This window comes from Eurytemora carolleeae, unplaced genomic scaffold (genome assembly GCF_000591075.1).
Source record: "Eurytemora carolleeae unplaced genomic scaffold, Eaff_2.0 scaffold1284, whole genome shotgun sequence".
Taxonomy (NCBI): domain Eukaryota; kingdom Metazoa; phylum Arthropoda; class Copepoda; order Calanoida; family Temoridae; genus Eurytemora; species Eurytemora carolleeae.
Genome location: NW_019397191.1, coordinates 177 through 26,798, shown reverse-complemented (window position 1 = coordinate 26,798; position 26,622 = coordinate 177). Strand labels below are relative to the sequence as shown.

The 26,622-nt window shown below is 30.2% G+C and overlaps 2 protein-coding genes across 2 annotated transcripts; one reads left to right on the top strand and one right to left on the bottom strand.

Moving 5' to 3' along the window:
* Nucleotides 1–7: 7 nt before the first annotated feature.
* LOC111712639 (uncharacterized) lies at nucleotides 8–3,156 on the top strand. The gene is made up of 4 exons (XM_023487317.1): nucleotides 8–119; nucleotides 1,543–1,761; nucleotides 2,015–2,126; nucleotides 2,585–3,156. The coding sequence occupies exons 2-4, from the start codon at nucleotides 1,549–1,551 to the stop codon at nucleotides 2,725–2,727; spliced, it is 468 nt and encodes a 155-aa protein (XP_023343085.1). The 5' UTR covers nucleotides 8–119; nucleotides 1,543–1,548; the 3' UTR covers nucleotides 2,728–3,156.
* A 1,496-nt stretch (nucleotides 3,157–4,652) lies between these two features.
* Nucleotides 4,653–26,421, bottom strand: LOC111712638 (uncharacterized protein DDB_G0287625). The gene is made up of 24 exons (XM_023487316.1): nucleotides 26,215–26,421; nucleotides 25,034–25,120; nucleotides 21,503–21,681; nucleotides 20,540–20,583; nucleotides 19,842–19,907; nucleotides 18,655–18,740; nucleotides 17,810–17,831; nucleotides 17,488–17,725; nucleotides 16,615–17,237; nucleotides 15,510–15,555; nucleotides 14,448–14,558; nucleotides 13,800–13,872; nucleotides 12,121–12,163; nucleotides 11,277–11,323; nucleotides 11,001–11,041; nucleotides 10,109–10,162; nucleotides 9,463–9,503; nucleotides 9,284–9,341; nucleotides 8,703–8,793; nucleotides 8,056–8,186; nucleotides 6,777–6,850; nucleotides 5,808–5,843; nucleotides 5,706–5,759; nucleotides 4,653–4,880 (listed from the first exon to the last, which is right to left on the bottom strand). The coding sequence occupies exons 2-24, from the start codon at nucleotides 25,110–25,112 to the stop codon at nucleotides 4,793–4,795; spliced, it is 2,325 nt and encodes a 774-aa protein (XP_023343084.1). The 5' UTR covers nucleotides 25,113–25,120; nucleotides 26,215–26,421; the 3' UTR covers nucleotides 4,653–4,792.
* Between the last annotated feature and the right edge of the window lie 201 nt (nucleotides 26,422–26,622).

The window sequence follows — 26,622 nt, the reverse complement described above, 5'->3', positions numbered from 1 at the left end:
CCCCCCCCATCTAGATCTCAGGTCAGGGTTAAATCAGTTCATCTTCATCTTCTTCCTGACCCCTTCACCTTCCACATTTTTTGCATTGCAGTTAATCCTTTTCTAAATCTAATTCAAAGGTATTGCGATTTCAATTTTTTTTAAATTATATTTTATTTCACACCGGGCCACCCACATGAAACGCGATTGCAAAGATATTTGCAGGGAAATACATCGCAAATTTCTTATCTTATTTCAAAGTTTTTTTCTTCAGAAAAATTCAATTTTTTGCCTTAAACTTCAATTAATTGGTGCCATTAAAAAGTGCGTTTTTACACTCACATTGAAACACGAAACCATGACAGTTGGTAAATAGTTTTAAAGGTCTTCTTCCTTTATTTATTACGTTATTTTATACAAAACAGAATGATAAAGAATATTATATGGGAGTCATATTATAGTAAAATTTATTTAATAGTAATAAAACATCTTTTTTGGCGAAATAAACTGCGATAAGTCTTTAATATCTAATACAGTACCTGAAAGACGACATTCAAAACTATTACCAACTGTCATGTTTCATGGGACACCCTGTATCTGAGGAAAACTTAGAAAAAACATTGTTTTCCTCCGATATCTCAATATTTGATGATTTTTGGTATAGTGCGCGCCATATAGGAGGCTCTAAATTTGACATAAAACAATTCTTTTTTTGTGAGTGTTGAGTAAAAACGCTTTTTAAAGGCACCAATCAAATATAAATTTTTATAGGCAAAAAATTGGATTTTTTCTGAAAAAAAAACTTGGAAATAAGATAAGTTATAAAGATGTTGAGATGTATTAAACCAGCTCAAGTGAAACCTTTATGTATCTAGCTAAAAAAAAAAAAATTACATTTACCAATAATCTTTAAGGTTATAAGAAAACAAATGTCGTCAGTTTGGCTACTTAAAACTATATGATCGCCATTGGCTACTTGGACAGAAATTTGCGATTTTTTTCTCTGCAAATTTCTGAACATGGACAGTAAAAGAAGGGGTAGCAGAGCCATTTTTTTAATTTTCGTTTTTTAAGTACCCTTTTTAAAGGACTTTTCATTAATTGTAGGATACATTTTCACATTTAATCCAAAACCCTGGGAGCAACTCCAAATTCCTGGGAGCACTCAAAAACCATGGGAGCCATTCCAAAACCCTGAGAGCAGCCACCCCTCCATCCCCTAGTTAAGACTAGAAAAACCTTTTTTGTGGTATAGTAGTTAATTTCATGAATCTCTCACATTAAAAACTGTTTTTGAATTCAAAAGGGGTTTTAAACGCTTCAGTTGGAAGTGATATATGGCACCCCTACATTTTAAGATTTGATGAAATTAATTGCGGATTGTTTTCTTTCCGTTTGAGAAATTATCAGTTATATTGAAGCTTTGGCTTGTCAAGTGCATAACCTTGACCTATAGTTGCGTTTATTTGCTTAAAGTTTCTGAAAAAAACTAAAAAATTATTTTCGATTCTTAATTTATAAATAATAATAAATATATAATTTCTATTTTAAAATATTGTTTAGGAAACAATGTTTGTCCGACTTCTCCCTCTCCTCGTCCTTGCCACCCCCAGCCTCCAGTTCTGGTTGCCCAGCTTTCCCTGGGACAATTCAGAGGACAACAACACAGAGATCAGGGTCTTAGAGGACAGGGAGGACATGCTTACCACATTGGACCATTTAGAGGCCATCGGAGAGGATGCTGTTGATACAACAAATCAACTTATTTCTCAGGTTGCAGAGGTAAAGCTATAAGATTTGATTTGAAAAGGAATTTAGTCGCTGCCATGAAATATGAATAATCAAATATTTATACCTTTGCATCCTATGGTGTACACGTTTGAAATTTTAAACTTAAATTATTCAATCTAACAAAACTCATAGTTTAAAATATCGAAGGTTTACAACAAGAGATATTAAGAATTTTGCTTTTCGTACACTTTGCCTAATTTTTCCCCTAAAAGAAAATTACTCAGTAACCTCGTGACAAATTCAGGGCGCTGGGCACCTCATTGAAGCCAATGCTGATATTGTGGCAGATATCACAAATTATGTTTGGACTACAGCTAACAATCATTTTGATTTCTTGACATCAGCAGCAGGAGAAGGTGAGTTTTTAAAATTTAATTTAAAGGGACTGCTGTCGAAATTTTAGGTGACCTTAAATTTAAAGAGTTTTGAGCCCGATTTACAAGAGAATCTCTGAAACCTTGATCTGATCAATAATGTGGAAGATAACATCGTTTCTCTGACTTAAAAGTGTCTGATTCTTATAATTTCTCCAATGTTTCTGAAGCAAGAAATTCGCAAAGCACTTTTGCAGAGAAACTTCAACAGGTTTCAAATACAAAACTTCGATTTTTAATTCAAACTTAGTCATTGTTAGTGATTCTCAAAATCGACCTGATAATATCATGCAGAAAAGACAAGGAAAAATGTGACCAATTTAAATTCTTTTTAAGTTTTTTTTTATAATTTTCCTGTGCAATTCATTTATTATGAGCTCATAATCAAAAAAATAAATTTTTAAATTTTTTTTATTTAATTATCATGATTATTATTTAAGCTGGAGCACTGGCCACCGATACCCTGAGCAACACCGTGGACTTGATCACCAACATCTTCAACCACAAGGTGGAGGCTATAGAGGCTGGTGTAGAGGACGGGGTAGAGGCCGTAGAAATATTGGTTAATCAGGATCATCAATAAAATGGAATTTAAAAGAATGTTCATTTTATAATACGGCAGGGCTATGCACAAAAGAAGAGACTTTAATGACGACCTGAATATCTTATATGCATTAAAAGATTGAAGTCTCATCCTTGTGATTTTATACATCACGGACTTTTTTTTCAAAACAAAACATACAAAGCATTTATCAGTAAGTAAAAACAAACGGCCTTTTATCATTTGGATAATTCGTCCACTGTTTAACCTAGAATATCGAAAGAATTTACAAAATGTCTTTTTCATCACCTAAAGATAATGGAATGCGGCAGATATTTTTTTAATAGTTACGTGTTCCCGCATATTTTATGGGTATTTAGATATAACAGTAAAAACCCTGAAAAATTGTCAAGACGACATTCTATAATTGCTTTCTATGTTTCCGAAGTTCTGGGTTAATTGTATGAAAGTCGTCTTCATTATTCCGAGGTTATTTGATTTAAATTCATAAAAGAGAAACATTACTACTCAAATATGTATTTTAAAGAAAAAATTAAAATGATTTTCGAAATTTATTTTTATTTAATCAATGAAACAAAAAGCTTGATATTAAAAGCTGAATTATTTTCATTCTTTTTATATTTCTCAAATAAAATATATTCGTATATATGTGCAATCAGATGTCTTCCTTTCATGTTAAACTATAGTGGTTTGATGGATTATTTATTATTGTACGTACAGGGTGTCCCAACAAAAAATTAAAGTTAAAAATTGTCTTTGATAGCTATGTAATGACACAATTTTGTCTTAAAAAGTTAAATGACTCCTGGAAAGCCTACAAGTCCGCTTGCAACCTTGCACTGCAAACTAGACAGACCTTTCACTGCAAACTAGACAGATTTTTCACTGCAAACTAGACAGATCTTTCACTGCAAACTAGACAAACCTTTCACTGCAAACTAGACAAACCTTTCACTGCAAACTAGACAGACCTTTCACTTTAAACTAGACAAACCTTTCACTGCAAACTAGACAGATCTTTCACTGCAAACTAGACAAACCTTTCACTTCAAACTAGACAAACCTTTCACTGCAAACTAGACAGACCTTTCACTGCAAACTAGACAGACCTTTCATGGCAAACTAGACGGACCTTTCACTGCAAACTAGACAGACCTTTCACTGCAAATTAGACAGACCTTTCACTGCAAACTAGACAAACCTTTCACTGCAAACTAGACTAACCTTTTTTGATTAAATACTAAAACTTTAAAATATTTTCGTTCTTCTCAATATAGCTCTTCAATAAGAGGAGTTATGACTAAAAATATATCTTAAAGGCAATTTACTTTAGTTTGGCGTGTATTTTGTCCTTAAATAGCTTTATAAAACTGTTTATTGGGAAAACCTGTATGTAAACAAACGTATGTATATTATCATAAATCGAAATACAATATTGTAAATTTATTTATAATCAATGATTTCAAAATTAAAGATATAAAGGGCAAAATAGAAAGCTTAGCATGGTTGATCAATGTTATGTTACAGTTACTTAATTTTCGTTTTTTTAAAATTATAGACAAATTTTGTTTGAATTTGATTTTAAATATACAGGGTGTCCCACAAAACATGACAGTTGGTAAATAGTTTTGAATGTCGTCTTTCATACACTGTATTAGATTATGCCGTTGATTTCGTTTAAAAAATCTTTTGCTCAAATATATTTTACTTTGAAATTAATTTTACGATAACGTGACTCCCGTATAATATTTTTATTATTGTCTTTGGTATTAAACAATTAAAATAAAATTATGGAAGAAGATATTTTAAACTATTTACCAACTGTCACGCTTCGTGGGACACCCTGTATTAACTTAAAGAAAAACAAAAACAAATGTATTTCTCATTTAAATGTTCTTATTTCATTCTGTTTATTTCAAACTGAAAAATAAAGTTTTAAAATATCTTTAAATAAAATGAAATTTCGAAATAATATGAAACAACTGGTTCAATCTTTAAATATTTTTATAAAAGGGCTTTGCTTAAAAATACATTGCAACATCACAATATAAAAAATCAACAGACCATATTATTCTCATGGTTGATTTCACTTATTTCGATTCTTATTTTTCCCGTTTCCTATCTTATTATTTTTTTCTTTCTTTTGCACTGCAGCAAAATCTAGATAATCCTCTCTTTAATTAGACATGAATAAATAAACCGTAATCACAACATGAAATTAAATATTTTCAAATACATCAAAGTCTTTACTATAAAAGCTCGCAATGGCGAAAAGGCCCACAGTAATTTTTGGCTGACATTTGTCTTATCATAAGTGCAACCTTTTCGAACTTGGAAATTAATGAAGAAAAAATATATTTTTTTCAATTAAGATGTTTATATTAAACCAGAGTAAACAGGATTTAGTGTAAAAAACCTTTTTCAAAAATTATTTTTTTTCTGCTAAATATCATATCATTGCTTAAGGTTACAAATTATGGTTTAAAAAAATTGTTTTAACAATTTAAGCGAACAAATGATTTGTATAAACACTAATATCAAGAAAGTTTTCGTTTTTTCTTTCTCATCCTATTTTGTCGGCGAGTGCAATTTAAATGAAAGACTAGAAAGGAATAACTAATTAAAAATGGTCGAATTATAGAACAAAACGTGATTGAATAAAAATTGAAGTAGCCGAGCAATATTAACCCTGGCCGGGCGGATAATGTGAATCTGGGAAAAGGATCGCACCCCGGACTAACCAGAGCGAGACGCATTCGGTTTCTCCTATTTTTTTCAATCACGTGTTGGTCTATAGTTCAACAATCTGTATACGTAGTTGTCTTATTATACTTTTTCGTTTAAACGCATATGCCGACAAAAAAAGTGGTACTGAGAAAAAACGAAAAATCGTGCTTAACATGTCAAATTGTGATCAAAAGGTACAGCTCTCTTGGATAAGGACCGAACCGTTAAATCTGCGTGATTGATAAAATATTCGTAGATTTATTCATGTTTGCCTTGGATCTTCTATTCGCATTCTCTGAGGGCCGAGCGAACTTTTCCCTAAAGACCTAAAAAAATGTGCTTAAAATAATTTTTAGGAAATCTTTTTTTTTTACCTTGTTCTATGTGATAGTTTCTCCACTTCTTCAATTCTGAAACAATGTAAAAAATATATTCAAAACTTTAGCCTAGTGGGTGTGGTTTCCAGCGAACGAAAAGTTTCGCGGAAATTTTCTTTCGTATTTCGCGAGATTTTGCATTTTTCGCGAAGATGAATTTTGCAAAAGAAAGCAAAATCGATGCAGAATTTCGTGAGACAGTTTTTCGTAATTTTTTTCGCGAAACAGATAAACGCGAAAAAAAAGCGAAAACTTTCGCATTTTTTTTAATGAACGGAGGGCAAAAAATTTCGAAATTTTCAGCAAAACTTTTTTTTCGCGAAAAGATTTCCCCATTTCGCTAGAAACCCTAAGTGGGACCCATAAAACCGTGGTATATGAAGACGACATCTAAACCATCCTGAAATCCAACTAATTAAGTGGACTGGGTTAGTGTACAATGCAAATTTTATGTACATTAGACTATTCAAATCATAATTTGAGTGCATCAGTCGTCTCTACAGTCAACAATTTTATGGGTTCAACTGGAAACTATTTTTTGCACTGAAAAAAAGGTAAAAAAAGGTGAAAAACAGCAGTGGAATAATCTTGATTTTAATAATCTCAGATTTATTTTGCCAGATATTTCAATTAAAACAAAAACTAACCAGAATATACAAAAACTTTAACTTCCTTTTTCTCATATCTTTGGATTCTGATGATGCAGGACTTTGATATTTCAAACTATGAATTCTTGGAGATCAAAAAGGTCCAATAACAACCATATAGGTGATATAAAAGCATGAAGAGGCCGACAGGGGTGACTTACACTTTTTTATATGGGGACGTGACGTTTGACGTCCCCCCAATTTTCCAGGAAGGGGGACGTCCCCCCCCCTTGATCCGCCTCTCGAGGCCGAGGAAAGTAATCAGTTCCTTTGACAACAAAATGATGTCAAATAAATCTTATAATTTCTTTAATTTCACCTGTTTGGATGTTGACCGTATGTTTCTGAATTATGCCTTCTCTTGCTACGATTTACACTGGAAGGTCTACTGTTCTAAACATTATACAATCTTTAAACATTATACAATCTACAAACATTATACAATCTTCAAACATTATACAATCTTCAAACATTTTACAATCTTTAAACATTATACAATCTTTAAACATTATTCAATCTTCAAACATTATACAATCTTCAAACATTATACAATCTTTAAACATTATACAATCTTTAAACATTATTCAATCTTCAAACATTATACAATCTTTAAACATTATACAATCTTTAAACATTATAGAATCTTTAAACATTATACAATCTTCAAACATTATACAATCTCTAAACATTATGCAATCTTCAAACATTTTACAATCCTTAAACATTATACAATCTTCAAACATTATACAATCTTCAAACATTATACAATCTTCAAACATTATACAATCTTTAAACATTATACAATCTTCAAACATTATACAATCTCCAAACATTATACAATCTACAAACATTTTACAATCTTCAAACATTATACAATCTTTAAACATTATACAATCTTCAAACATTATAGAATCTTTAAACATTTTACAACTCTTAAACATTATACAATCTTCAAACATTATACAAGCTTTAAACATTATACAATCTAAAAACATTATAGAATCTTTAAACATTATACAATCTTCAAACATTATACAATCTTTAAACATTATACAATCTTTAAACATTATACAATTTTTAAAACATTATAGAATCTTTAAACATTATACAATCTTCAAACATTACAGATTCTTTTAGTTTAAAGAATATTTTTATTTTAGACACTAAATTTAATGAATTTGAGTTTGGTCGCTAAACTACACCTACCACCGGTTCAAATCTTGAATCACCGTTTAAAAGTTAAAGATTCATGGATTTAAACCTTTCCAATTAATTAAAATCGGCCCCAAGTTAAACCTAAATGACCTATAGGAGAACAGCTTAAATTATGAATATTAATTATTAAACAACGAGAATCAAACAGATTTGGAAAAAGAAGACGACTTTTGGACTCAAGTTCTGGCTTTAAATAGTTCAATGAACAGAGAAATTTCAATGGTGAAATTTAGTTAATAAGTGATTTAATATAATTTACTGGTGAACTATTTTCTTTTTAACATGTTCTAATACACTTAATTATTACTTTAGTTTTGTGTTCATATTCCACGGATATCTGTTTTGTAATGTAGGATTTTGATAAAAAAAAAGAATTTTATTACCTCTGATTTATTTTCTGACTTTTGTTTTGAAGGCTTTCTTTGATTTTGATTTTTGGACGACGACAATTCCTTTTTCTGCTTTTGTTTTTTGTCATGTTGTTGTTGTTGTTGTTGTACCGATTTACTAGCATCTAAACATTATACAATCTCCAAACATTATACAATCTTCAAACATTATACAATCTTTAAACATTATACAATCTTTAAACATTATNATTTGCGAAAATAAATAAATAGCCATGAATATGCGGGAACAGTTTTAAAGAGTTCCATTTAATCATTTAATTAAAAAACTAAATATCTGTAACATTCCATTATCAGAAAGTGAAGAATATGACATTTGATTGATTCTTTCGATGTATTCGTTATTAAGGGTTTCACTGTAGTTACTTTCTGAAAGTCTTTTTTGAAGACTAGTCCACCAATTACCGTTTGGAATTTTTGCTCAATCCTTCGCAATTTCTCGCAAAGCTCGTGTGAACTTTTGCTCTTATATTCAGATAATATCAAAACAAATTGTTGAACATTTTTAAGCGGTAGGATATGAAAAATTGCGATTCTAAATCTCAGAATATATATATTCTGAGTCCTAAATTCATAAACGATTTTTATTTTTTTTAATAATCTTAGATTTTTTTCATATTTTCCTTCTAAATGTTGAGAGTCTATAGACTGCATGGATTCTACGGAAGAAAACCATGGTTTATTCACCCAAACAAACATTGGTATCTCCTCAATCTAAACAATAATCAATCTTAAATAAATTAGAAAATATATAGTTTTCTAATATAATAACAGTTAAAAAAAAATTGTGTCAATCTTTCAAAATAGATCTTGCATGCGCTCCGTGTTTAGAATTACATTTACTGTTCTTTAAACATTATACAATCTTTAAACATTATACAATCTTTAAACATTATACAATCTTTAAACATTATACAATCTTCAAACATTATACAATCTTCAAACATTATACAATCTTTAAACATTATACAATCTTTAAACATTATACAATCTTCTGATTCTTATAATTTCTCCAATGTTTCTGAAGCAAGAAATTCGCAAAGCACTTTTGCAGAGAAACTTCAACAGGTTTCAATTACAAAACTTCGATTTTTAATTCAAACTTAGTCATTGTTAGTGATTCTCAAAATCGACCTGATAATATCATGCAGAAAAGACAAGGAAAAATGTGTTCTATCCTCCAACTGTATATTGTTTCCTCTACCTTGCTCTTCTTTTTTTTCTTCCGGCGCAAAGTCCCAGTAAGCGAATCAAACTTTTCCCTACAAAAATAAATCATAATATTTGTTCAGCTATTCTTTTTAATTTAAATTTAATTTACAGTAATAAATAATTCTTGGATTGATTTAATTTTTATTTTTCTGGTTTCTTTTAGATTTTTACCTGATTGATATGTGACTGGACTTTTTTAGTTTTTTCTCGCCCTGCTTATAATAATCAAGGATGTAATGCAAGGAAAGTTATTTCAGAAGTGTACGCATCTGGGCGGTAATGTAAACACAAGACGGATGTCGAAGCCATCTTTTACATAAAAAAATCAATGAAATATTCTGGTCATGGGAAACTATTATGTGAATTATCAAAATTATCAAAATTTAATGCTTTTAACTTCCTAGGACACTAAACGAATACTGATGCATCTATTCTTGCTTACTAATTCCGCCCGGAGAGAACTGGTTTCAATATGTACGCAGAGTATATGCGACAGCAATTAACTTTCCTTGCATTACATTCTTGATAATAATCAAATAATAATAATAAATATATCATAAATAACGTAAAGAGAGTGTTCACTTGTTTGGGTATTATATGTAGGAGGGAACAAATTCAATTTTACATCTCAGATTTCAGATGATCTTTTACTGAACTGAACAAATGGAAGAAATTTCTCGAAAAAATTTATAGAAATCTGTTCGATTATAACTGTTCAGGTACAAATAATCCAGAAAGGCTTTGATAATAAAAAAATAATTAAAAAGTACAAAGTATACTTTTATATTCGTAAATTTAAATGGTAAAAGAATTTTACCTTTAAAGGAACATTTAGATCGTCATCGTCCGTAACATTAATTCCTTGATCCCCCTTTATAAAAATGTATTAAATTATCATAGATAAAGTAGTAATCTTTGTTAATCTGTTTGTTTGACGGGTATAAACCATGAACCCAATGACCGATTTGCCTTACAATTTTAATTGGGGAACTCGGTTGAACTTCGAACATATTTCAAGATTTGGTTTCAAAGTTTAATGTTGATTGACTTATAGTTTAAAAGTTTAGAATTTTTTGAAATTCGTAATTTGCAAATTTCGTATTTTTTTGTGGTATCATATTTTTTATTGTTCAAAGAAAAAGCTGGAATTAGGTAAAGTATCATCGGAAAGCTTTGGTTTTTTGCCTGGGAGTGCGAAGTTGAGATGCTTTAAAAATATCAAATTGATTTTTTGAAATTAATACATTAAATTTATGATTGAGGAACTCGGTTGAACATCGGACAAATTTTAAGATTGTTTTCAAAGTTAATGTTAATCGATGAGTTGGTTGTCGTAAAAGTTTAGATTTTTTTGGTAGGATTTGTTGAGATTTGTACACTGCAAAATCTGTATTTTTTGTGGCATCATGTTTTTTAATTGTTCAAAGAAAAAGCTCGAAATTGGGAACCAACTCTGGTTAGGCGGGTCCAAACTACATTGTTAAAATTGTGATTTGTTATTTGTATTTTCTCGAGCTTTGAAGATGAATAAAAATATGAAAAAAATATGAAGTATCATCGGAAAGCTTTGATTTTTTATAGAAATCTGTTTGCGAGTGAGAAGTTGAGTTGCTTTAAAAATATCAAATTTTTTAAATTAATAAATTAAAAATATGGTTAATTTTATAAATGTAAAATATGGTCTACAAAAATAGACAGAAAAAAAATACCTGTTTCGAGAAAAATATAAATGTCTTCTTTCTTGGAAAATCTAAATTTTCACATTAATAAGATGACAAACAAATCATAAATTTTTTTTGGAAAATAAATCATACATTTTTTAAAAAACAAATCAATTTAAAAAACTATTTGTAAATTCAAAGCTATAATTTTACCATAAATAATACTTAATTTTACTAAAAAATGTTCCACATTGACTGAAAAATGACAAGAATTATGGTTTAAAAAAAGAAAAATTCTGATATTTGTTAAATTTGTTAACGTGCCTAGGATAGTCTGGTTCAAAGAAACATTACTAACAGTCTTAAACTTCCTGAACAAAAATAACAATAATATCATTTTATCATTTTTATTTAATAAGTCTACTGTCTACACTGTATTTCCGTGTTCCTAAAGTTAAATGCCTGGTAAGGATTTCCGATTTAAAAAGGCAGTTTAGCTTATTCCAGGGTGGATGATAGTTCTCTACCTGTGTGCTCAGTTAGCTGTACTGTACACTTACAACTGTTTACTAATATTGATATACTATAGATTAGGCCAGAATAATAAATAAATATGCAGTACGCTCTCGGTATATTTTATGGCCTATTAAATTAGTAAAGGATTAGCGTACATCATTACTCTATACACTATAACCTCGTTGGCTTATTCGTTTAATGATTTCTCTCTCTAAGGAAGTTTAACCCACACATCCTAGTTTTCGAAAAACAACATGATACCTTAGAAACACTCTTTTCCTTCCCTATATAGGAATAAAAATATTTTAAAGCAGTGTACATGCGTCAGAACAGAAATATAACTAGGAAGTTTGGGCTCAACTTCATATTAGACAGAGAAATCATTAAACAAGTAAACCAAACTTTCTTTGGAACGCGAAAATACAGTGTATGTACTATGCAGTTATGCACGTTACCTTTCCAAAGTTCTAGAAAATACAGTGTGCACGTTACATTTCCAAAGTTCCAGAAAGTACAGTGTGTACGTTACTTTTCCAAAGTTCCAGAAAGTACAGTGTATGTACGTTACCTTTCCAAAGTTCCAGAAAGGTATACAGTGTATGTACGTTACCTTTCCAAAGTTCCAGAAAGTACAGTGTATGTAGTACGTTACCTTTCCAAAGTTCCAGAAAGACTTTTTGACACAGAGCTAGATTCTAGAAATAAAAAAAATTCTTCTTTTTCTTTAAACTTTGCAAGAAAGGAATTGAGCCTCTGCCATAAACTCTGATTTTATTTATCCTTTTATCTATGTGCAATCCATAATTTTTCATGAATTCTGTTAACAAACAATATAAAGGTTGAAAAATCAATAGTTTACACCCTTAGGATCAAAAGATACAGGAATTAGACAATTTTTGGTTTGTAGCAAAAACTCAATTCCAAATTTTCTGAAAAAATATAGGATTTAAAATTAACTCTAAAGATGATTTTGAACTTATGTTTTATTAATCGCTATTAAAAAAATATACTTATGTATACAATTATTACTTATCCATAATAAATGCATCTAAGATTTTTATTAACTATAATAATAATAATTAACCTGGAAACCCAACTGAGGGACCGCTTAACAATTTGAAAATAAATAAAATTCCCTCTTTGTTTTTCTTACTTTGGATCACCATTCAGAAAGAGAGTTTTATTATTCTCGCACTGTAAGACATCGTTGTCTGTTTAGTTTTAATCCATGGCAATATTTGGAAATCTGTGAACTTTTTGGATTTTCATGAAGGTTAATGATTGAATCCCTTTAAAGAGACTGCAGAGACGTAATATCAAGTGACTCGCAATATGTAGGAAAAATTTCTATTTTTTCTATTTTAAAATCGTCTTTACGTAAACAGTTCCTTTAAAGGGAGTGACTGGCAATGTATGGTAGTTGAACTGAGAATGTAGTATGGTGGAGAATTTTTTAGGTTCATTTGAGACATACAAAACGTTTTAATGATGCATGATTACTGAGTTTGAGTGCAAAGTCGACTTTCAAAATCATTCATTGGTGGTTACGTTCTGAGAATCGATTTTTTAAAATTATTAAATAACGACGACGAAAAATGAGTTAAAAAATTCTACAATAAACTAATTAGATGTTTAGGAACATATTTCTTAATTGAAATTTTTCAACAAATCAATGTTAGAATCAATTATTTCTTTTTCATCATTATAAGGAATTTCTTATTCTTTACGAATATGTTCGCAGGTTTCTACAAAATCTTCAAATGTCGTCTTTTCAATAAAAATTTCAGAAAATATACAGAACATGTTTATGAATAATTAGAGATTACAGAAATTAATAACTGAATAAGATTACTTATTTTCGATGATAAGAGTTAACTTTTATTTTCTCAACCTGTTCCTAAACAGCTAGTTTATAGTGTACTGTTCCTAAACAGCTAGTTTATAGTGTACTGTTCCTAAACAGCTAGTTTATAGTGTACTGTTCCTAAACAGCTAGTTTATAGTGTACTGTTCCTAAACAGCTAGTCTCTAGTGTACTGTAGAAGTTTTGTAACATTAGTTGTAGTCAAAATTTAATAATTTTTAAAAAATCAATTCGCAAAACGTAATCACCTAAATGAATGATTTCAAAAATCGATTTTGCGCTAAAACTCAATGATTATACATCATTAAAACGTTTCATATGTCTCAAATAAATCCTAAAAAATTTCTCCACAATACTACATTCTCAGTTCAACTACATTGCCGGTCAATCCCTTTACCTTGATGTTCAAATTAATGCGCGAATGATAAGTTTTTTTTCTTCTCAAAGATGAAAAAGATAACTCCAACCTGAACCAGTGGATTTCTGTCTAGATATTCTGCCTAGAACGGAGCTAAACGTACTTTTGAGTCGACCCACGCCCTATATAACAGAATTTTCTGGTTACTTTAGTATTTAAAGATTAAAGTATAGTTCTAATCCTTTATTATTTTATAATCCTACTCTCATTTGAAGTTTTAAAATTCTATTTTTAAATTTTCCAGAAAATGTTGCGAAGTATTTATTATATTTTACGTTACATTATAATCTGAAATGCTTACAATATAAACTCCTATTATTGAAGAGTTAAATTGAGAATATCAAATATGTTTTGAATTTCTATTCTCAGACTTGTTCGTAAAATCAAAACACGAGCTACGAGGTAACAAAGTCCAACCTTCAATGTCAGATATAGGAATTGATGTTTTAACACAAATCTGATTTTAAATCCTTAGATCTTAGCAACCCAAAGTGAAAGTTCCAATAGTAGCATCTAATGTGGAAGATATCGTCGTTTTTCTTCTTTGCTAAATTCTGACTCTTTCAAGAGTACTGTTGTTAATCAGACTATGCTTTCAAGAGTACAGTTGTTAATCAGACTAAACTTTAATTTGACACGCAACTTTATAAATGAAGGGTCATTTGAAATTCCAACCCTTTTATTTTAGTTTACTTACAAAAGTTTCAGATTTAATCTCAGTTTCTGGGAGGTCGTCTTCCTTTAACCCGTGATCGGAATTCAGCTCAGTTTGTTCATCTATTATAATTTTACGCTCCCGCCAGACATCCTAAAAGAAAAAAATATTCGTTATTGAAGGAGTTTTACTCAAAGAGTCGATCTTTGGAATTTAGAATATGAAAGATAACTCTTTTTCTGAATTTTGAAATTCGTCTTGTTTCCAAGGCAAATTGTTTTATCTTGCATTTTTTACAATTTTTTTTTACATGGCAATTACTTTCAGGAAAAGAGCTGTCCTAGTATGTCACGTCTTTTTAGTGGACATTCTTCAAAAAAGAAATTTGTGTACGTTTTATGTAGCTGATAACATATGTTCAGATTATTAGAATCTACTTTAAATATATTTACTAGTTTGGGTTTGTCTGGAAACTGCAATTTAATCCGTCTCAATTTAAAATGTTTAAACCAAGCTAAGAACATTCACCAATCCAAAGTTGATGCAAATTGGCCAAAGAGTTCATATGACGGGACATACAAACAGAGATTTACTTTGATTTTACTGCTTTAAAAATAGACTAGCTTGGGAACCCACCTTTCCCTGAAGTTTTGCCAAAAAAATGAACCCACTTAATTTAGACATTTTAAAGCTAAGAACGTTTACGTGGTTCTATTGTTTCCGTGGTTCTACTGCAAGTTCTTTAATCAAAATTTTAAACAAATCGGTCTAGGGGTTTGTGAGCTACTAGTTTAGGGCCCGTGGAAAAAATGTGAAAAAAATATTTTTTAAAAACAATTTTGTATTTTTTTTAGCCTATAACACCCCCGACCACCCATCAGTGTCCACAAAAAAATTTCAGCCCAACCGGTACAGCCGTTTGGCCAGCTATACACAAAATATATATACGAATGTCTTGTTTTATTAATAGATGATCGGAATTACAAACAAAGATTACTACTTTATATAAACTTTATATAAAACTATATATATAAAGTACATATATATTACCTCTATATATATATATATATATATATATATATATAACTAACTAACCAAATTTACCTTTCTTTCAGGCTCTTTAGTTACAACAGGTGCTAAATCCTCAGAACTAAATATTGAATTACACAATAAAATTTTAAGTTATTTATTTTCATTACTCCTCAAATATGAAAGCAGGTGCAGTTAACTGCACTATATAATTCTAGTGATCAAGTTTGCTTTTATTAAACATTTATTAGAATCAAAAAGTTTACAGCCGAAAATAAAGTGAAATGTTAAAAATGTTTATAAAATAACTCTAGTAACGGTTAATTAAAGCAAATTTCACGTAAGCTTTAAATCAATTATAGCTTCTCTTATTTAAGAGCTACAGTAGAGGAGATACGAGGTCTTAAATTCGTATCAGCGATGTCATATATAAATTTTGCCTTCTTCTTTTGTATTGTATATATTGTGAATACACCTGTCTCGTCGTATGATTAGATTTCCGGAATGATATTTGTTCCGGGGCTTGTAAATTTAACTATTCATTCGATTTCAACTAAGAAAGTTAAGTTTTTCCATATCCCTTACTTATAAATATTTTCCTTTCATGAACGATCTATGTTTATTAACGGCACTAGCGGTAGATTTACCAAATATTAGTACACTATTTAACACCGTTAACAGTTGTTAAGTTCTACACGTGAACTAGAATTATTCTAGAAATAATTTTTATTTATTTTAGAGTTGTATTTCTAGAATATCATGAATTTTACTTTTTAGAAAACTACAAAGTCGACACTCAAAACTACATTGATTATAAAAAATACTACTTTAATGTTCGAGGCTTTCATCCAATTCAACCCAAAATATTAAAAAAGCCTCTATTTGATCTTTTTAATTTTTAGTTTATTTTTTAATGAAAGGTCCATTTTGTGAAAAGTAACGTGTTTGTGTTTGATATCGGATTTCGGCTAATTCCGCAGCTCTGAACAGTGATCACATTTCGTTTTAACCAAAAAAAAAAAACATAAAAATTGATCGTCTGTATATCATAGATGACGATAAAATTAAGAATGGCGGTGAGATTCTAGCCTTTGTTGTTGTTTACAGACATTTTAAATTTGTTTGTTTGAAAAAATCGTCTTATTAACAAAGTAATTTTTTTTGAAAACATTTGACTAACCTTAACTTTTCTTGTGAGTAATTGGTCTTGCTTAATTTAGATCTTTTATTAAAATCTTGTCTTTCAGTTGAACCAGGTAGAGTTTGATAAACATCAATTGCTCTAGAGTCTAATCTTGTTTTGATCTCAGAACCTGATCTTGTCCGACTGCCTGATCTTGTGTATTCGTAATCTTCTCTTGTTAATCTCTCTGTTTCTGCTCTTGTTTGATTATGATCTGATTTGGATCTTCTATCTGATCCTGATCTTTGATCATAATCTGGTCTTGTCCTACTTTCTAATTCCGATCTTGTTTTCCTATGGTTCACTTTTGTTCTGCTTTCTGATCCTGATCTTGAACCCTGAGAGGAAAGTCTTGAATCCGGTCTTGTGTTCTTGTCTAAATAACGTCTAGTATCAGACAATCTTGAGCCTTCTATTGTCCTCTTGTTAGAGTCCTTTCTGGCCTTGTACTCTGATATTCTTGAATATTCTTGGGTCTCTTTGTCTGATAATCTTGAGTCTACTCTTGTTCTCTTGTCGGAATTTGATCTTGATCTTGTGTTAGAAGATCTAGAGTCAGATCTTGTACTCTTGTCAGTTGAGTTAAAGCTAGAACTTGCCTTTGGTTTGATTCTTGTGACCTGAACATAATTTTAAACTAAGTTTTTGATCTAGAAATTGTATTTTTTCTTCGGATTTTTCAGGCCGTAATTGACACCCCAAATAAAAAAAATAAGCATGTGTGATTCACAACAGTACACGTTCAACCTTTTTCTGATCTGATTTAATTGTTTACTATATCAATAAATAAAACATTACTATATCAATTAATAATACATGCTAATCTACAGTTGGTGGGTCACTTTTACAAATATAAATTAAACCTATCACCTTTGAATACGTTTCAAAATCATCCAAAGCTTCATCTGAATCGAAATCATCATCCTGGGAGCTGGACTCTCTCTCGTCCTTATACTCATCTTTATGTACAACTTTATGCTCATCATCATCATAATCATCATCATCAGATTCGTTATCATCATTATTTTTATTTTTATCATGATCATCTCTGTAATCATTATCTGTATCTTCAAAAGAGTCATCTTCTGAATCATAATCATCAGAGTTCCTGAATAAAGTACAGAATTGCACGATTATTGAAACTTTTATCAATAATAACAAGTATTTTATCAGATTTTTTTTAATGTATTACCTCGATTCTATGTCTGTCTTTTCTGATAAAAATTTTCTTTCAAATTTAGAAAAAGATGAAAAAACTAAACCAAATTTTCAAGATTGCATAAAATCAATCTATATATAAATTTGGCTTGTCTGTCTGTTTGTCTGTTTGTATCCAATAAACGTCAAAACGGCTGAACCGATCGGGCCCAAATTTTTTGTGGGACATCTAGGGACCCCAGGGAAGGTTTATGAAAAATCAAAATTTCAAATATTTGTCTCAATCAAAATTCGATCGTCAGTAAATTTTGAAAAATTTTGAAAATCCGCGAAATTTTTTGTGAAAATCCGCGAATTATTTTTGTTTTGTTTTACGATGTACACAAAGAGAACATGTTCACAACTATTTTAGAATATGGGCGCGAAGCGCCCTCTAAGGCTAGAAAGAAGGGCGCGAAGCGCCTTGAATTTCTAGTATCTTATATTCAAGTCTGGAGAAGATTAATAAAACCTTTTACGGAGCATAATTTCCATCCCTGATTTATATTAAAGCAGATACTTTCTTGGCAAAAAAAGTTTTGGTCTTCATGTTTATTTCTGGACATTAAGGCCGATAAACATTAAAAAAAATATTAAACAGCTACGGTAAAGTTTGTGAAGAAATACGTATTCTTATTTAAATTGACTGGATTTAGACGATGCTGTGGTTTTCAAATAAAAAACCTCAAAATATTTAAAAAAGCTTAGTTGATTAACATTTTAAAATTACCTCACCAAAATTTTTAATAACTAAAATTTTAATATTTTCTCTCGATTCACAAAAACTCAATTCCTTTCCTTACTTCTACTGTTATTGGCAATAAAAGAATATTTTTGTTCCTTGTTTTTGAGTTTCTAAGTCAGGTTTTGACTTCTTTTCCTGGCTGCTAGATTTAGAGAATAGTTTGAACTTTCCCGATGGATCTCTTAAATAGTGATAATATTGAAATGAAAAATAATAATAATTGTAACAATAATAATAATTATAGTAATATCTAATCGTAATAATAAAGATAATAATAGTAATAATAACGATCAATATCGGAAACAGAAAATTGTAAAATGTAACTTATTCTAAATTTTGTGTATTGCATACAGGGTGTCATGAAAAACTTGACAGTTGAGGAAAGACTAAAAGATAGCTTTTTGATTTTTGATAGCTATCAAAGGATAAAAATTATAAAAAAATGTCCGATAAGCTTTTCAGTGGGGAAATTACACTAAGAAAGGATTATACGTCAGAAACCTTTTCTGATACAAAATGTTTCCCTTTGGATGAAATTAAATATTACAGACGATTTTTAAGACGGCTATCTACCATTCATTTTTCGTGGGTCACCCTGTATTTTTCAATTTAGCAGTCTTTTTTCTACAAAACAGCAATCTTTTTGCGCAATCAATTAAAATTCCAAAGATGTCTATTTTAATTATTTATGATAATATAATTGGACAGAGATTTGTCGTTTGGGTGGCACCCATGGCATTAAAACATGATGAATTGAATTGCAAGTTTTAAATTTTAAAGAATGAATCTAATCAAATATAAAAAATCCATCTATACGGAATTTAAGTCCGAAGAAGGCTGACAAAGATTCTTTTTTGTTCCCTGGTATATATTGAAGCATCCTATGTTTATTTCTGTAAATTTTAGACAATTAACATTTTCCAAAAATTTTTGCAGACTTCTCCACTGAAAGGTTTGTGAAGAAAAACATATTCTTATTTTATTTTTGGCTCACCAAGCGTGAGACCGAATTTAAAGAATTTGAACCGCGTCCAAATTTGAGACGCGAGACTCAAACATAGTTGGTTCTTTTGTTGGCAACATTTACACTTAAGATTTTAAAATGCAATTTGCATTGTTCACGTAGTGGAAAATTAACATTAATTTACTCATGATATAACGTTACAGGAAAACATAATAATAAGTATAATAAATAATATGATAAAACAAATATATTCGTTATTATTTAGTAAGTGATTTATATTTCAAACAACCAAATTTTTCTAAAGAAAAATTCACTGACCTAAAAGAGAGTGAAGATTTAAGTGACTTGATAGACCTAAGAGTGCTGTATTTTTTATCCACGGATCTAAAATTATTTTAAAAATTATTTTCTTAAATCCTCCATTTAAAGCGAAACATGTCAAATTTTCAACAGAACCCTTATCACCTTTCTCTGATCAGCAATATGGAAGATTACGATATTTCTAGGTTTAAAAGTGTTTAATTCTGATAATATGTTTATACAATATAGAAATGCGGTAAGTCACGCTTGGTATTGACACCAAAAATAACAAGTTTTTTTATAATAGAAACATGGATATAAGATTTATACTTGACTAGACAAAACTTTTAATGCGGTACCGTTGTTAATCGATCTTTCTTCTCTTAAATGAAAGGCCCCTTGAAAAAAATAATTCTACAGTATAACTTTCTCTACTTTAATCAGTTTTTATCCTCTATTTTTGTTGGTTCAAGAAGGGGATCATAAAGGGACGTTCGGCGACATTTGTTTTGAAAGTTTTGCCACATAATTCAATTACCTAATCTAAACTTTGCTACTTGAGGTGTAGACATTTTATTCATGGTTTGAAATGAGGTTGGGTTGCAAAGATATATGGATTATAAAATCATAGTTTGTCACAAAGACTCCTTTGTTTTAGAAAGAACAAGATAAGCCAGTAGCAGCGTCTACGTTTTTAAAATCTTTGTTTAACATACCTTGGTGGTGTTGGGCTGGGTGAACTTGGTATATCCTCTAATACCTAAAGTATTATTATTAAATCTGAGGTCAATTTTATAGAACTTAAACTGCTTCGCTGATCCACAAAAAAACAGTTCCAATCGAGCGCTGGATCAAATTTTAAACACTGAATACAAAGTTTGAACTGCGTCTCATATTTGAACCCATGCTCACATATTCTGTTAAGTCGGTCTTAGAGGTCGTAACTTTTAACTTGCACAAATATCTGAGAGGTTTTTAAACATATTTTTACTTCACAATGCCATATTTTAATCCTGAGAGAAAACTTGTTAAAAAAATGAACCAAAAATGATAGTTGTCTTGGTTGGATTTGATCTTATCTTAGCGTAAAAATTTTGCACAGTTTTTAAAGAATACAATCTTAAATGGTTTGAACCTTAACAGAGTTTTGTGGTGCCTTGTCTAACATTGAAAAGGTTAGAAAACGAATCTTGCTATTGTCCATCATTACAAGCAGTTATATCAGGATCTTTTGTCCTGCAAGAGTTAAAGTAAATTTTTCTTGACAATCTTTTAAAAACATATTATTGAGGTAGAGCTGAGAATTTTTAAATTCACGGGTATATAATTTCTTAAGAATCGGAAGAAAAAACGTATCGTAAATTTGCTATAAACTATGTAAGTATAGTTTCAAAATCAAAAGTTCCCAGAATTATGTACAAGGTTACCCACAACGGATGAGACTGCAAAGACGACCCAAAACTCTAAAAAAAGACGATTTTTAAAGCTTGCTTGTTGGTTTCTGCTCTCAATTAAGTATTTTTATGGTTTACTAAATGATTAAGCAGATACATAAGCCAGCTTTGGTCTACAAGGAACCCTGAATGCAAGGAAATTACGAAATTAATTACTTACAATCGTCTTTGAAGTCTCATCCTTTGAGGGTAACCCTGTTTTAAAAACACATTTAAATCTTGTACCTGGATATCCTCGTCTGAACTTGAGGACGAAAAAGAGGATAAAGAGGCTGAGCGCTGTTGGATTGGGGATGGAGGGGTTGAGGATGTGGGATGAGAAGGGGGGTGGGATGAGTGAGATGATGGAACTGGTGAATGAGGTCGGGATGAGTTTGAATGATAAGAATAATCATCTTTATCTCCTATACGCCAAACCAATAGAAACAAAGGTTCCTGATTATTCCATCTAATGTGATCCCAATGATGTTGGTATGAGAGGCAGAAATTCACCATATTGTTGTTGCGAACAAATGGAAGTACACACTACACATGTCATACTGTAGACTGTATAATGCAAGGGAGTGTTTATTATTCTGTTTTTCATATTTCATCTCCTAAGTTTATTACTGAAAAAAAAAATTTATAAAATTAAAAATTTCTACAGGCAGTATTCTCCCAACTACTAATAAAGTCGAGCTGGGTCAAACTATCAGGGTTGTATGATTACTATGGTACGACAGAAGTTTGACTCGGAAGGGTATAAATGTAGAGATTATACAAAATATTTTGTTGTATTGTGTATTTGATTTTATTCTGAACCAAACTATATAGTTTTACTAATACCTGAGGTAAAAAAGGTCTGTGAACACTGCACAATTTCTGTGTTTTATGTTGATTATTTAAAATTATAACTTTAGTCTTCATTTTCTAGTGTCTTATATATATATATATATTCAAGACAGAGAGGGGGAAATTTCGATGTCATATCATTAAAGAAATTTACTCTTTAATCCCTATAACTTTGCAACCAAATGTTGTGGACCTTAGATACTTTAAACTATGAATTTTGTAATATCAAATAATCTAAGTTTGAAATATAAAAAGGGCACACGAATCAGGTTGCATAGATATAGGAATTAAAATTTGAGTTTGTGGCAAAGACGCAATTCCTTTAGTTTGTTTGCATCAAAGTTAAATCCTTTTTTGGCTAATCCTGTAGTTAGGAAGTGTAAAAAAGGGAGGTGTTTATTGTCAACATTTATTACAAAAATCAAATTTCTTTATGTCTGACACCGGATTGTAAAAAAATAACTTAAAAAATGATAATAAAAAAAATAAAAAAAATGTTACGATCTAGGGCTAGAGGCGCTGAATTGAGAAATCGTTAAATTTTTTTATTCTTTAATATATTCAGATCTATTCTAATCTATTGGCACTACGACATCTGCTCTAATTCCATTTGCTCTATGGCCATTTGCTCTAGTTCCATTTGCTCTATCAACCATTTGCTCTATAGCTCATAGATCACGACGTTTGCTCTATATGTCATCTGCTCTATGCGTCAGTTGATCTATGACATAACACGTCATTTGCTCTCTTAACATTTTTATGACTGTGATGGTCCAATTGCTCTACTCAACATTTGCTCTATGAGTAAACACGTCATTTGCTCTATAAACATATTTTACAAATATCTGATCATATTAAACCTATATTTTTACAATTTTACAATCTACAATCTACAGTTTTATTATTCCGCCAACTTCCTAGAGGTAGTTTTGTTTAGAGAAGAATAAATATAGTTTTCACCACATATTAGGTTTTTTTACAACTCTTATTAATGAGCAGTCTCTCTGTCATGATGAACTTTGAAGAACTGATTAAAACTGCAATTTGCAAATTTTCAAAAATAATTCCCGCATTTTATAGTCAAGTTACACTCAGGAATTCCAATAAAAGCTATTTTATAGTGTATTTTTAGGTTATAGAGCAAATGACGTGTTTAGTCATAGAGCAAATGAGGTATAGAGCAGATTGAATATAGAACAAATGACGTATAGACCAAATGACTAGATGGATCAAATGGAACTAGAGCAAATGGCCATAGAGCAAATGGAAATAGAGCAGATGTTTATATCATCAAATATATTTAAATCTATTTAAATATATTCAAGTCTATTCAAATCTATTAAAATTCATTCAAAAAAATTCAAATCCATTCCAATCTATTCAAGTCTATTTCAATGTATTCAAATCATAATTAAATCTATTCAAATATATTAAAACCTATTCAAATTCATTAAAAAAAATTCAAATCTTCACAAAACCTATTCAAATCCATTCAAATCTATTCAAGTCTATTTCAATGTATTCAAATATATTTAAGTCTATTCAAATTTATTTAAATATATTGAAATCAATTCAAATGTATTCAAATGTATTCAAATGTATTCAAATATTTTCAAATTTATTCAAAACTAATCAAATTTATTCAAATGTTTTCAAATGTAAAAAATTAGAATCAAGAAACTTTTTCGCCGTTATTCGTTTGGAAATGAACTGCACACAATGTGTCCACGGGATATATAATGTTCATTTTGTAAACTTCATTTAGGAAACAAATGTAGTTTAATTTGGTGTGTTTAGTTTGTTTTGGATTGCTTTTCGTGATTATCTTGGCGTGCTTGGTTTGATGTGTTTTGTATGGCTTGTCTAGTTTAAAGGGTTTAGCTTGGTTTGTTTAGTTTTGAATGTCAATTATTCGAATTTAATTTGGCGAATCAAGTTTGTCGAGCTTGGTTTGACGTGTTTAGTTTGGCATGTTAAGTTTAATGTATATTGCTTTGGAATCTTTAGTTTGGCATGTTAGTTGATGTGTACTGGTTTGGCGTGTTTAGTTTGATGTGTGTTGGTTTGGCGTGTTTAGTTTAGCATGTTTGGTTTGGCATATTTAGTTTGATATATATTTAGTTTGACATGTTCAGTGTGATGTATATGTTGGTTTGGCATGTTTAATTTGGCATGTTTAGGTGATGTGTTTGGTTAGGCATGTTTAGCTTGGTTTGCTTAGTTTGGGGTGTTAAATCATTTGGGGTCTGTTTGTGGAGTTTAGTTTGTCGTGCTTGGTTTGATATGTTTGGTTTGGTGTGCTTAGTTTGATGTATGTTGGTTTGGCGTGTTTAGTTGATGTAAGCTGGTTTGTCGTGTTTAGTTGATGTAAGCTGGTTTGGTGTGTTTAGTTTGATGTATGTTGTTTTGTCGTGTTTAGTTGATGTAAGTTTGTTTGGCGTGTTTAGTTGATGTAAGTTGGTTTGTCGTGTTTAGTTGATGTGTGTTGGTTTGGCGTGTTTAGTTGATGTAATTTGGTTTGGTATGTTTAGTTGATGTTTGTTGGTTTGGTGTATTTAGTTGATGTAAGCTGGTTTGTCGTGTTTAGTTTGATGTGAGCTGATTTGTCGTGTTTAGTTGATGTAAGTTGGTTTGGTGTGTTTAGTTGATGTATGTTGGTTTGTCGTGTTTAGTTGATATATGTTGGTTTGGTATGTTTAGTTGATGTATGTTGGTATGGTTTGTTTAGTTTGATGTATGTTGGTTTGGAGTGTTTAGTTTGATGTATGTTGGTTTGGTATGTTTAGTTTGATGTATGTTGGTTTGGTGTGTTTAGTTTGATGTATGTTGGTTTGGCGTGTTTAGTTGATGTATGTTGGATTGGTGTGTTTAGTTTGATGTATGTTGGTTTGGCGTGTTTAGTTGATGTAACTTGGTTTGGCGTGCCTAGATTTGAATCCTCTGGGTCAGGTTGAAGAATAGAAGATAAGGAAGACGATTTACTTTCTTTTCCACCAATTGACATCTCCGCAGCTACAACAAAAAACTGTTAAGCTAGACGGTGAGAGATTTATTGTTTACAACAGCATTAGTAGATTTAATATAATTCTTCTTATATTTTATTTACTTTTATATTATGTCATCTTAACAATCTTGTAAGTTTTTCTGGACATTTGGCAATTTTTTGGTGTATGATTTTTTGAACACACATCTACAAATTAATCTATAAATCAAGGTATGATTTGCTCAAGGTAGGGGGGATAGGTTACTGTAGATTTAACTGACTAGGACTGCTCAGGAACTTGTTTAATTGTATCATAACATTTGCTGGTATATCTGAACAATTCATTTCATTAAATGATAAACACATTTTAAAAGTCTCAAAAAGAATTAAATTCTTTGCCAAAAACTCCACAAATTCCAACTTTCGTATTTAAAGGTCTCTAGCTCTCAAGAGATTTTCGCCAATTACTTCTTAAAAACTAAAGCTGACAACTGAACAAGTGCTTTATAATGCTAAAATATACATGTAAAAAGCTCCAGAAAAGCATAAATGTTTTAGAGCGGTAAAATAAAAGCCCAAGACGTTGCGATTTAGGAAACCATAAAAATTCTTATATTAAAAAACCGCTTTTTTGGCATCTTAAAGTTGGATGGTTGCAAATTAAGAGAGTTTTTGTTGAAGATAATCAATTTTTGTATTATAAAAGAGATTTTGTTTTGTTTTTGTAGTATCTTAAAGGGATTAAAAAATCAGAGTTTGTGAAAAAGGCTCAAATCCTTTCTAGCAAAATTGAGATAAGGTTTTAATTTTTATACATTTAAATTGATCAGCTTTTTCCCATCATTATGTGGAAGGATCTGTTTAATTTAAAATGAAAATTTATGGAATCGTAATGGTGAGAAAAATCTGTTTAAAAATCCTGTTTGTTTATGAATTGCTGTTCTGACGGAAAGAAATTATTAAGTTACGAATAAATTACTGGAAAATATAATATTTCAATATTGATTTGATCATTAGCTTAAAACCTATCACTTTTCACGAGCAATTGTTTTTTCTTCATATTAAATATCTGATAAAGAAAGTGAAAATTACTCCATTTAAAAACACTTTTTGTTGAATTTACCTTGGACAGTAGTCTCAAGGCTATTCTTTTTCAAACTGAAAATAATAAAGATATATTTGAATGCTTTACAAATTTTTGTATTCCATTTAATATTTATTTTATGGTATCGATTAGCGATAACGTTGTACACAGATTTAGTTGAAAAACAATAAAGTTTAAAATTTCCAATCTCTGTATCTTTGCAACCTGGTGGTGGTATATTCCTAGAGAACGATTTTTGTAGTTTGATGTGTGTTGGTTTGGCGTGTTTAGTTGATGTATGTTGGTTTGGTGTGTTTAGTTTGATGTATGTTGGTTTGGCGTGTTTAGTTGATGTAAGTTGGTTTGGCGTGTTTAGTTGATGTAAGCTGGTTTGGCGTGTTTAGTTGATGTATGTTGGATTGGTGTGTTTAGTTTGATGTATGTTGG

Excerpts from the sequence above, each read along its gene's own strand:
- LOC111712638 (XM_023487316.1), bottom strand. The coding sequence starts at position 25,112 with ATGTCAATTGGTGGAAAAGAAAGTAAATCGTCTTCCTTATCTTCTATT. Across the intron at positions 21,682-25,033 it reads CCCAGAGGATTCAAATCTAG|GAGATAAAGATGATTATTCT; the intron begins GCACGCCAAACC and ends TTTGGCGTATAG. Across the intron at positions 9,504-10,108 it reads ATCTAAATGTTCCTTTAAAG|GGCGAGAAAAAACTAAAAAA; the intron begins GTAAAATTCTTT and ends TATTATAAGCAG.
- LOC111712639 (XM_023487317.1), top strand. The coding sequence starts at position 1,549 with ATGTTTGTCCGACTTCTCCCTCTCCTCGTCCTTGCCACCCCCAGCCTC. Across the intron at positions 1,762-2,014 it reads TTATTTCTCAGGTTGCAGAG|GGCGCTGGGCACCTCATTGA; the intron begins GTAAAGCTATAA and ends TGACAAATTCAG. Across the intron at positions 2,127-2,584 it reads GACATCAGCAGCAGGAGAAG|CTGGAGCACTGGCCACCGAT; the intron begins GTGAGTTTTTAA and ends TTATTATTTAAG.